Raw genomic sequence first — 11513 nt, 5'->3', positions numbered from 1 at the left:
ACCAAATACTGCCTATGAGTACTGTATGTCTAAGATCTGAGTGTACCTTATTTTAAAGTGACAGACCTACAAACATAACGGAGTTACCAAAATGAATATACACTACCGGTCAAAAATGTTAGAACACATACTCATTCAAGGGTTATTCTTTATTTTAACAATTTTCTACATTGTAGAATAATTAGTGAAGACATCAAAACTGTGAAATAACACATGGAATCATGTCGTAAACAAAAAAATGTTAATCAAAATAGATTTTATATTTCAGATTCTTTAAAGTAGCTACCCTTTGCCTTGACAGCTTTGCACACTTGGCATTCTCTCAACCAGCTTCACCCGGAATGCTTATCCAGTCTTGAATGCGTTCCCACATATGCTGAGCACTTGTTGGCTGCTTTTCCTTCACTCTGCTGTCCGACTCATACCAAACCATCTCAATTTGGTTGAGGTCGGGGGATTGTGGAGGTCATGTATCTGATGCAACACTCCATCACTCTCCTTGGTAAAATAGCCCTTGCACAGCCTAGAGGTGTGTTGGGTCATTATCCTGTTGAAAAACAAATGATAGTCCTCCTAAGCCCAAACCAGATGGGATGGTGTATCGCTGAAGAATGCTGTGGTAGCCATGCTGGTTAAGTGTGCCTTGAATTCTAAATAAATCACAGACAGTGTCACCAGCAAAGCACCCCCACACCATAACACCTCCTCCATGCTTTATAGTCAGAAATACACATGCGGCAATCATCCGTTCGCCCACACCGTGTCTCAAAAAGACATGGCGGTTGGAATCAAATATCTCCAATTTGGACTCCAGAGGACACATTTCCACCGGACTAATGTCCATTGCACGTGTTTCTTGGCCCAAGCAAGTCTCTTCTTATTGGTGTCCTTTAGTAGTGGTTTCTTTGCAGCAATTCGACCATGGAGGCCTGATCCACAGTCTCCTCTGAACAGTTGACTTTGAGATGTGTCTGTTACTTGAACTCTTCAGCAGAGTTAACTCTGGGTCTTCCATTCCTGTGGCGGTCCTCGTGTGAGCCAGTTTCATCATAGTGCTTGTGATGGTTTTTGCTACTGCACTTGGAGAAACTTTCAAAGTTCTTGAAATTTTCCAGATTGCCATAATATGGACTTAGTCTTTTACCAAATAGGGCTATCTTCTGTATACCACCCCATACCTTGTCACAACACAACTGATTGGCTCAAAGGCATAAAGAAGGAAAGAAATTCCACAAATTAACTTTTAAGAAGGCACACCTGTTAATTGAAATGCATTCCAGTGAAATGTCTATCTGTGGTTAATATTTCCTAGCTACCTAGGTACGACAGAGGTGCTAGCAAACGTTAGCTAGCTGAGCAGCATGCTAAATTATACAGCAGAACTTCTGTATTCAAAAGTGAAACAAATTATATAGAGAATTTCTCCTGTGTGAAAATGTGTATCTTGTGAACGTTTCTTTCGCGCAATCTCTTCTCTCTGGCCTTTGCACACTTCTCATAACCTCGTCCATCATGATTCTTCACGACGCACTGTCACATGATGTCAGTGTCAACAACATTCTGGGCACGTTCCAGGTCTTGAGATATAGAGTTAAAGTGTACCAATGTATCATCAGGGTTTCAGATGTAAGACCCATCGTGGGAGTTGACCATTGGTCTGAAATCAAACATTTCTGTTCCTGGAACAGAGCAAGAATGCATCACATCCAAAGTGAGAAAATAAATATTGTTTAACTGTGCAACCATTGGGAAAAAGTTTGCATGATACAGTACATAAGCGTTCAATATTATACGCATTTGTAAGTGTATTTATAAATGGTTAATAGTTGGAGGTAAATAGTAGCTCACTATTTGGCAAGCACTGACTGGCAATCACACTGTTTTGACCAATTTGTTATAACCCATTTATTAATGGCTGATAATGCATTTACAAATGATTAATTAACAGTTAATAACAATTACAAACCATTTACAAATGGAACCTTACTGTAAAGTGTTACCCTTTCTTGTTTATGTGCAATCAAGATTGTTATTAGCTCATTGTGAAGCTCCGGTTGTGACCACTGTTAGAAATCTGGCGCTGACACGCAATAGCACTTTACAATTGCCCCACCATGTTTAAAACTATGATGTTAGTGTTGTATCCATAGCTCCAAATTAATCCAAAAGTGGTTACATTTCCTCAGCTCTATTCATTTACAGTGGCAGGGTCAGGCTGTTGAAATGACAGATTGTGCCTTTTAATATATCAAAATCCTTTTACCTCTAGTCTATGTTTGGAGGGGTGTCAAAAAATACATATTATTATTAATCAGTCCACTACTAACATCACATCTGCAGATAACCATTAGATTATCACTGCAGTACAAATCCTACATTAATGCTGGCTAGATAATCAGAAGCTGACTTTCAAAATCAAGTTGTCATGCCCTTCCTCAATCTTTAATTGCAAGAATATCCTTTTCAATATAGTCTTTAGACAATATTCCCAGCAGTATCGGATAATACCCACTTATCCTCCATAACCTATGAGTTATCCTTGCCATATTATAAGAAATAACAGGCACATCCAGCTCTTTCTTTAATCACAGACGAGTAGTCATTTGTGTGCAGTGTCCTGTGTGTCTGGCTCCTAGTTGGCACATAGACGCAGTATGCACACTATGTACTCAGCATGCCAAGTTGGGACAGGCACTGCATTGCAGCGCTGTGCATTTGCCCAAGTCTTGGCACACAGGCTGTCTGATCACACAGTGTAGATCATCTACTGTAAAGAACATAAGTCGACAGTATTATACCATAGTGTGCGTGACAACCCGTATGCCGGAGCTCTTCATCTGTCTTCTGTATTTTAGATGGTCTCAGTAACAATCAATCTTCCGTCTTATTAATCTCTGAAACAGATGAGGTATGTAATACATGTCTCCATTTCCCAGCTCTATAGTACACAGTCACCCTCTGCAGGGCAGTTATCCGCATTAGCTCTCTCTATGTCCTTAAATGACTCCTCCTCTCCGTCTCACACCCTCCCTTCCTCTGTCTGTGTCTATAGCCTACCCCCCTTTCCCTGTGACACATACGCTAGACGTTGCATTGATTGTGCATAGAGAACCTCACCCTCTTCTACCACCTCAGTCTCGAATGGAGAAGGAGAGAATTGGAGTGCTTCTGTTCTTTCTGGTGGGCAACCTTATCTTTATTCTGAATTTATGTATGACTTGTTTAGAGAGGACTGTGCAGTACAGGTTAGAGACTGATTGTAATAGGAGGATGAGTGTTGGCTGACTTTCTGTGCAGGTAACAGTTAGTACAGTCTATTGAATACCTGAAAGCATATGCAGAGCAGTTCAAAACTTGCATCTCATTCCTCTGTATTAACTGTATAAGTTCTGGAAAATAAATGTTAGCTTACTGACATTTTTTGTTGGAAATAGTTGCAAAGATACTGTGAACTCTTACTCTTTTTTAAATAGCATATTAATATGCATGTTGTATTGTCTGAATGTGGATAACTTTTTTCTCCATCTCCTCTATCTGTCTTTCTCGGCAGATGCCCTTTCAGCCGGTCCTGTCTCCAGTGAAGACCTGCTCTCATCATAATGTCCCAGCTCCTGCATGTGGAGATCCCCAACTTTGGCAGCTCTGTGCTGGAGAGTCTGAACGAGCAGCGCCTGCAGGGCCAGTACTGTGATGTGGCCGTCATGGTCAACGGCCAGTCCTTTAAGGCCCACCGCGCCGTGCTGGCCGCCAGCAGCCTCTACTTCAGAGACCTGTTCAGCGGCAGCTCTCAGGGCATGTTTGAACTACCCTCCTCGGTCACCCCGTCCTGCTTCCAGCAGATCCTCTCCTTCTGCTACACGGGCAGGCTGACCATGGCCGCCAGCGAACAGCTCGTGCTCATGTACACGGCCGGCTACCTCCAGATCCAGAACATTGTGGAGCGCAGGATGAATCTCATGCTAAAGGCCAACTCTCCACACTGCGATTCCCAGACGGCCACCACCGAGGATCTGGGCTTAGAACCGTCAAGCCCCAACTACAGCCATCCGGCCCTGTTGCCAGGCGACACACTAATGGCCACTTGTAGGATTAAGCAGGAAAGATGTGAGTCCCCAATGAGTGAGGAGCACACAGCTAAGGGCCTCAAGGGCTACGCCACAAGGAGCAGTGCACAATGTTACATGAGGGCAGGAGGGAGTGGTATTGTACCCGGAGTACAGTCGTACCCTATGGCCTCTGGGGAGCGCTCTAGCCCAGGGGCCTCCAGCCTCCCAGCCACTGACAGCCCCACTTCCCACCCCAACGAGGAGGAGTTTGAAGAGGAGTTCTACGGCAGCAGCAATACAAACGGGGTTTATGGGCAGAATTATGGGCACCCAACCAACTCCTACAGCAGTAAATTATCCATCCTCTGTGTTACTTGTTTGAAGCACCAGTAGTTCTCATTTGAAACACAACTTCAGCTTTAGAATACACTGTCTAGTATTGAAATTCTGCCTCCACTTGTTCCCCCCAGTGCAGGATAAGTTGGACGTGTTGTCCCTACCTCTGGCCACTGAGAGGCGCTGTGTGCTGATCGGCAGGGACACGATGGCGCTGCCACCCAGTCTCATCAGCCAGATTGGCTACCGCTGCCACCCCACCCTGTACACAGAAGGGGATCCCGGGGAGAAGGTGGAGCTGGTGGGAGGTAAGACATAAGCAGTGACCCCTGATATAGGCCACTCTATAATATGTATGTCTATGGTGTATCTCAGCTCGCCTCAAGCACTGACTCAGTTAACACTAGAACCGCTGGGCCTTTCCGCCTTTAAAGACCCGCTAGAGAACATTGCTGGGAGTCCCCTTTAGCGTCCGCATCAGATGAATATCAACCTGCAAGGTGTGCAAACATAAGCACCAACTCTTGAAAATATATTGTAAAGGATAAATTGCATAAAGAAATGCTAATAGAAATATATCCATGTAAAAATATAACAATAGTTATTTGTTTAGATGGTGTCAAGTTTTTTTTTAAACATAATTCTACAAAGTCCTACTGAAAAACGTAAAGCCTATTTTCATTTCCTTTATAATAAAACATTAGTGTAATATATTTGATACATTTTATTTCTAGATTTGATTAGTAATAGAATTATAATAAGTATTACAGTCCAGTTACAGATTCTTTTGACAAAGTAGAAACAGAAAATCCAGGTGTGCAGGTGAAATTATTTGCCATATTCCTCAGCAGAAGCGCCAGTGCATGAATAATTGTAAAGGATTAATTGCATGAAGAAATATTTGTGGAAGTATATACAGTGGGGCAAAAAAGTATTTAGTCAGCCACCAATTGTGCAAGTTCTCCCAATTAAAAAGATGAGAGAGGCCTGTAATTTTCATCATAGGTACACTTAAACTATGACAGACAAAATGAGAAAAGAAAATCCAGAAAATCACATTGTAGGATTTTTTATGATTTTATTTGCAAGTTATGGTAGAAAATAAGTATTTGGTCAATAACAAAAGTTTATCTCAATACTTTGTTATATACCCTTTGTTGGCAATTACAGAGGTCAATTGTTTTCTGTAAGTCATCACAAGGTTTTCACACACTGTTGCTGGTATTTTGGCCCATTCCTCCATGCAGATCTCCTCTAGAGCAGTGATGTTTTGGGGCTGTTGCTGGGCACACGGACTTTCAACTCCCTCCAAAGATGTTCTATGGGGTTGAGATCTGGAGACTGGCTAGGCCACTCCAGGACCTTGAAATGCTTCTTACGAAGCCACTCCTTCGTTGCCCGGGCGGTGTGTTTGGGATCATTGTCATGCTGAAAGACCCAGCCACGTTTCATATTCAATGCCCTTGCTGATGGTAGGCTTTGTTACTTTGGTCCCAGCTCTCTGTAGGTCATTCACTAGGTCCCCCCGTGTGGTTCTGGGATTTTTGCTCACCGTTCTTGTGATCATTTTGACCCCACGGGGTGAGATCTTGCGTGGAGCCCCAGATCGAGGGAGATTATCAGTGGTCTTGTATGTCTTCCATTTCCTAATAATTGCTCCCACAGTTGATTTCTTCAAACCAGGCTGCTTACCTATTGCAGATTCAGTCTTCCCAGCCTGGTGTAGGTCTACAATTTTGTTTCTGGTGTCCTTTGACAGCTCTTTGGTCTTGGCCATAGTGGAGTTTGGAGTGTGACTGTTTGAGGTTGTGGACAGGTGTCTTTTATACTGATAACAAGTTCAAACAGGTGCCATTAATACAGGTAACGAGTGGAGGACAGAGGAACCTCTTAAAGAAGAAGTTACAGGTCCGTGAGAGCCAGAAATCTTGCTTGTTTGTAGGTGACCAAATACTTATTTTCCACCATAATTTGCAAATAAATTTATAAAAAATCCTACAATGTGATTTTCTGGATGTTTTTTTCTCATTTTGTCTGTCATAGTTGAAGTGTATCTATGATGAAAATTACAGGCCTCTCTAATCTTTTTAAGAGGGAGAACTTGCACAATTGGTGGCTGACTAAATACTTTTTTGCCCCACTGTATATGACTAGATATAAAAACAATAGTTTTTGGGGGGGATAGAGTCAAGGATATGTTTTGTATAATTCTACAAAGTCCTAGCGAAAAAGGTAGGCATACAGCCTATTTTCGTTTCCATCACAATAAAAACATTAGTGCAATACATTTGAGCAACTTTATTTGTAGATTAGTAATAGTTATAATAAGTATTACAGTCCAGTTACAGCTTCTCTGACAAAGTAGAAAACAAAAATATATAGTAATATAACCAGTCAGGTGCTCAGGTGAAGTGATTTGATGTATTCCTAAATAAAACCACCAGTGCATGAACAATTGTAAAGGATGAATTACATAAAGAAAAAGTTGTGGAAATATATCAATGACAATATATTTTTTTTAAACAACGTAATTTGACATTGTCCTCTTTTTCCCGAGTGGGAGCTATGGTGCGGTAGGAAGAGGGAGAGCAGGACGCGCTGCTGCCTTGGCGGCTGTAGCTGCTTTCTTGGCGTTCATGTGGTTCTCACGAAGCTCACATGCCAGATCCATGATGAAGTCTCTGCTGACTATCTTGTCAAGGCATTGCTTGTACAACACATGCGCATTGATAGCAGCCACGTCGATCACGTTGTAGGACACTGCAACAGGCCAGCGGCAAGTACCTCCTTTTACAGAGTACAGTCTTGCCATCTGGTCGAGTGCATCCACATCAAGCTATTGCATAAAACAAAATAGAATAGAAAAGGTTTGAATTATATAGAATAAAACTAATAGTAATATCAATAATATTAACGTAAGACAAGATAATGAAAGGAGAAAATATTTGTTGCATGGTAGATGGAAAGGCTACCTTTGTGCGATTGTAGTCTGTCACTGTCTCCGATGTCTTCTTCTGGTAACTGCTGATGGCAACAGTGGGATGCATGGTGCTGAGGATTGCAAACACTCTTGTTTATTTTCCATTTGTACACTGTGAGTGTTGCTTTTACCACTCTCCATCACTAATGTGGAGTAAAGCTCCGCTGGTATGTTGCTTTGTGCAGAGGGCGGAAGCTCCAGTCTCTGTTTGTTCACTGGTCCGCACAGGCTAGTTTTCTTTGCCAGACTCCTGTCTCACTGTGGCAGGTAGGATCGCCGTCTCAGGCTCAGGCATCAGAGGCAGTCTCGAATCAGATGAATAATCTTCATCAGAAACGTTGATCTCAAGCTCAATATCCGATCCTCCATTCCGATTCCAGCTCATCTAAATTCTACAGCATGTGCAATGTGTGTCCATTTGTTTGGTTCGGCTTGCCATTGTGAACGTGTGTGTTGTTCTCAGTTTCTGATTTGACTCTCTGAGCTGAGATTATACAATTTCCAGGCTTTCAGAATCACATAATTAGACCTCCCCACAATTCTTTATCATCATTACACTATTGTTCTAAATTCAAACCCCTTCTCCCTCGTCATTCAGATCATTAAATTTCAATCCCCCTCTTCACCTTCCTCCTCATCATTCAGTTCATTCAAATTCAGTTGTGAAGTCACGTGCACAATTATCGGTTTCTATCTGGTTTCTATCATCCATTCATCCATTGACAACACTCATTCAATGAGGAGAGAGATGCATTAGAGCCTCTATACCAACACCCTTCGGCACATTTGTCTTGGCCCCTTAAGTTAGAAGAAAATGTGAAAAAACAACAGGTAAACAGCCTCTAAATACCTTTCTGTTTGTGATTGAAACATTCTGACAACTGAGCAATGTAAAACGAATATTTAGGAAAAGTCAGGGAAGGTAGCAGGGCGTTGCTATTTTTTAGGGGGGCAGATTTTTATTTATTTACAAAATCAAACGTCAGTGGGCATTGGCTGTTGTAGTGTTGAAGACCTAAGCCCTCACATGCAGACAGTATATTTTCTTCTTTACAACTGTATCATACAACACAGAGATGTTACCATGGACATAGAGATCATTAGGGAGGCCCGCCATTTTATTGTTTTCATCATGGATGTGAACGTGAGCAGCATTGCCCTGTCCTTTTCCCCAGGTTCTGGTGTATATATGACTCGTGGCCAATTGATGAACTGTCATTTGTGTGCCGGCATTAAGCACAAAGTGCTGCTGCGTCGGCTGCTCGCCACCTTCTTTGACAGGTTAGACTGTTAAATTCTACAGTGCATTTGTAACTATATTGTCGTAGCCAGATTCTGGACCTAGACAGTAGGCTACTAGCTCTTTATAAAGCATATTTTGTCATTTTAGACAGAGGAAATGAGAGAGGGGGGAAGAGAAAATTATAGAAAGGAGAAAGGGAAAGCCCTATATGGATACTGATTATGCTATTGTATACATAGAAACACACTGGCCAATAGCTGTGGAACTGGAATTCGCTCCTCCACCAATGATCCCAGCCGAAAACCGTTGGACAACCGAGTCCTAAACACTGTCAAACGTAGGTGCCCTTCTGTTTTCTCGGGTGTTAAACACCATACTGGATTCAGTTGGCTCAACACTGTATGTAAAGTTGACAATATGCATCTCTTTCAATGTTGTCTTGTCTCTTTCCTCTCGTTTGCAGTCTACTGCCAGAACTTTGCACCTAATTTCAAAGAGAGTGAGATGAACGTGATTGCAGCCGACATGTGCACAAACGCCCGGCGTGTGCGAAAGCGCTGGCTGCCCAAGATCCAGTCCATGCTCCCAGAGACCAAGGAGAGCAGCAGAAGCTCCTGCAAGGGGCAGTCCAGGGCCTGTGCGTCATCCCAGACGAGTGTGCTGTCGTCGGCCTTGCCCTTTGAAATGGACTTCAGACACCTGACGTCGTCCTACCTGACCCTAGAACAGCAGCTCTACGCCGAGAGCCGCAAAGAGACTCTCCTACCTCACCTGCAGTTTGTGGGAACCACCAGGTCAGAGGAGGGGGCTGCAGCAGCAGAGCTGGCTGAGTCCGAGACAGAGCATGGGCCTGAGCGAGGAGGACGAGGAGCCCAGGCGGGCCAAGGAACTGAACGCCTCTCTGAGTGCTTGGAGAGAGCAGCTGAGGTCCCATCCCTCAGCACACAGGGTAAGGCTGGGGCCGGGGGCTCCCCCTCCTCCAAACACACAGGACAGCAGGAGGACAAGTTGCTAGAAGATGACCAGTGAGGTCCTAACATCACTCTTCTCCACCAATCTATATATGTCTATGTATGTGTATTTAAGCTTTGGCTACTCAACTGCATGTAACATCGCAGAAATTGCAGTTCAGACATGCACTTAAAAGAAAACTGATGAAAAAATGAAATGCAGTATAATAATTCCCTGAAGGAGAAGAGAAGAATTGCTACTACAGTGGCACCTTGATGGACTCGCTGATAGATAAGGTGGGTGAACAGACATGGGGCGAATGAGGAAAAACGTTGAGTTTTTAGTTGTCGTCTGTCGTTTGTACTCTTGTAAAGCCTACAAGCCTACAAGGCTTTTATGTGCATTTACCCTCTACTACACCACTGGTCATAATGTACGACTCACTACTTCTACCAAAAGTTCGGTACCACTTTATTTTACAGTACAGAAATTACCTGGTATTTTACATAGAAATAGAAATACCTAGAAATTGCATTGTAAAATGCAAGTAAACAATTATAATAACCTATAACCGACATTTGTTTATTTGAGGCTCAATGCAAGTAGCACCACTCAGCACCATTTGGTACCAGGTAGTTACCAATAGTTTAAAGGTCTTTGAAGTAAGTAGCAGAACGTACCCATTAATACCTCACAATTTCCTAGAAAATACCAAGCAATTTCTGTTCCTTAAAATAAAGTGCAACAAACACTTCTTTATTGAATTCTGTTTTCTAATTGTTCTGCTTCCACCTAATTACCTCTAATGTGACATTATGTTCATCTATATAATCAACTGTTGGCACTGAATAAGACAAACATTACCAAAAACAAAATGGGGAGGCCACACGATATTGCTTCTATATTCCTTTATTTTAATCAGCTTCAAACTGTCGGTCCACTGCGATGCATTGAAGGTATAGCCCCAGTGAGATTGATCTGTTCTTTACCTTATATCCAGTACTGTTTTGATATTACTGATTGGAATATGTTGAAAGATTCATCCACCCAGGACTCATCCATCAACATTGAGGAATATACACCATCAATCAGAGGCTTCATTAGGAAATGTGTTGATATTGTTCCCACAATAGCAATCCGGACATGCCCCAACTAAAAACCCTGGATCAACAGAGATACCCGTACCATGCTCAGAGCCCATACTGCAGCATTCAATGTCAGCAGAACGGACCCTGATGACTCGGTGGGGCGCGATGCGTACAAGGCAAGCAGTTACGAGCTCCTCATCCATTAGTGACGCAAAAGGACAGTGCAGACTCAAACTTTAATTGATGTTCGACAACCTAGACTCGCGACACGTGGCAAGGACTACAGACTACAAAGGGAAATCTAGCTGTGTGGTGCCCACCGAAGCCTCCCTCCCAGATGAGCTTAACACATTCTATGGTCGCTTCGAGGCAGACAATACCGAGCCATCCAGGAAGACACTCGCTGCTCCGGACAACCAAGTGCTTTCACTCTGAGGCTGACGTGAAGAAAACTCTCAAAAGAGTGAATACTCACAAAACCGCCAGACCAGTTGGCATCCCTGGCCACATTCTCAGAGTGTGTGCTGACCAGCTGTTGAGCGTCTTCTCAGACATCTTCAACCTGTCCCTGGCTGTAGTCCTCACCTGCTTCAAAGAGACTACCATTGTCTCAGTGCCCACGAAAAACAAGGTGACATTCCCAAATGACTACCGACCAGTCTCACTCACCCCAGTCATCATGAAGTGCCTCGAGAGGCTGGTCATGGCCCACATCAAGGCCAGCATGCCAGGCACACTGGACCCACGACAATTATCCTACCGCTCCAACAGATCCATGGAAGATTCCATTTCCATCGCTATTCACACGGCCCTAACACATCAGGACAAGAGGAACACCTATGTGAGAATCCTGTTCATTGACTACAGTT

The 11513-nt window shown here is 43.1% G+C and overlaps 1 protein-coding gene across 1 annotated transcript; it reads left to right on the top strand.

Annotated features, from left to right (window-relative positions):
• Positions 1–3087: 3087 nt before the first annotated feature.
• LOC139411235 (nucleus accumbens-associated protein 2) lies at positions 3088–10307 on the top strand. The gene is made up of 6 exons (XM_071157258.1): positions 3088–3180; positions 3551–4395; positions 4517–4690; positions 8538–8643; positions 8845–8942; positions 9069–10307. Exons 2-6 carry the CDS (start codon positions 3600–3602, stop codon positions 9632–9634), a joined length of 1740 nt encoding a protein of 579 aa, XP_071013359.1. The 5' UTR covers positions 3088–3180; positions 3551–3599; the 3' UTR covers positions 9635–10307.
• Positions 10308–11513: the final 1206 nt, after the last annotated feature.

Source organism: Oncorhynchus clarkii, chromosome 6 (assembly GCF_045791955.1).
Source record: "Oncorhynchus clarkii lewisi isolate Uvic-CL-2024 chromosome 6, UVic_Ocla_1.0, whole genome shotgun sequence".
Taxonomy (NCBI): Eukaryota; Metazoa; Chordata; class Actinopteri; order Salmoniformes; family Salmonidae; genus Oncorhynchus; species Oncorhynchus clarkii.
This window is presented reverse-complemented; position numbering and strand designations above follow the sequence as displayed.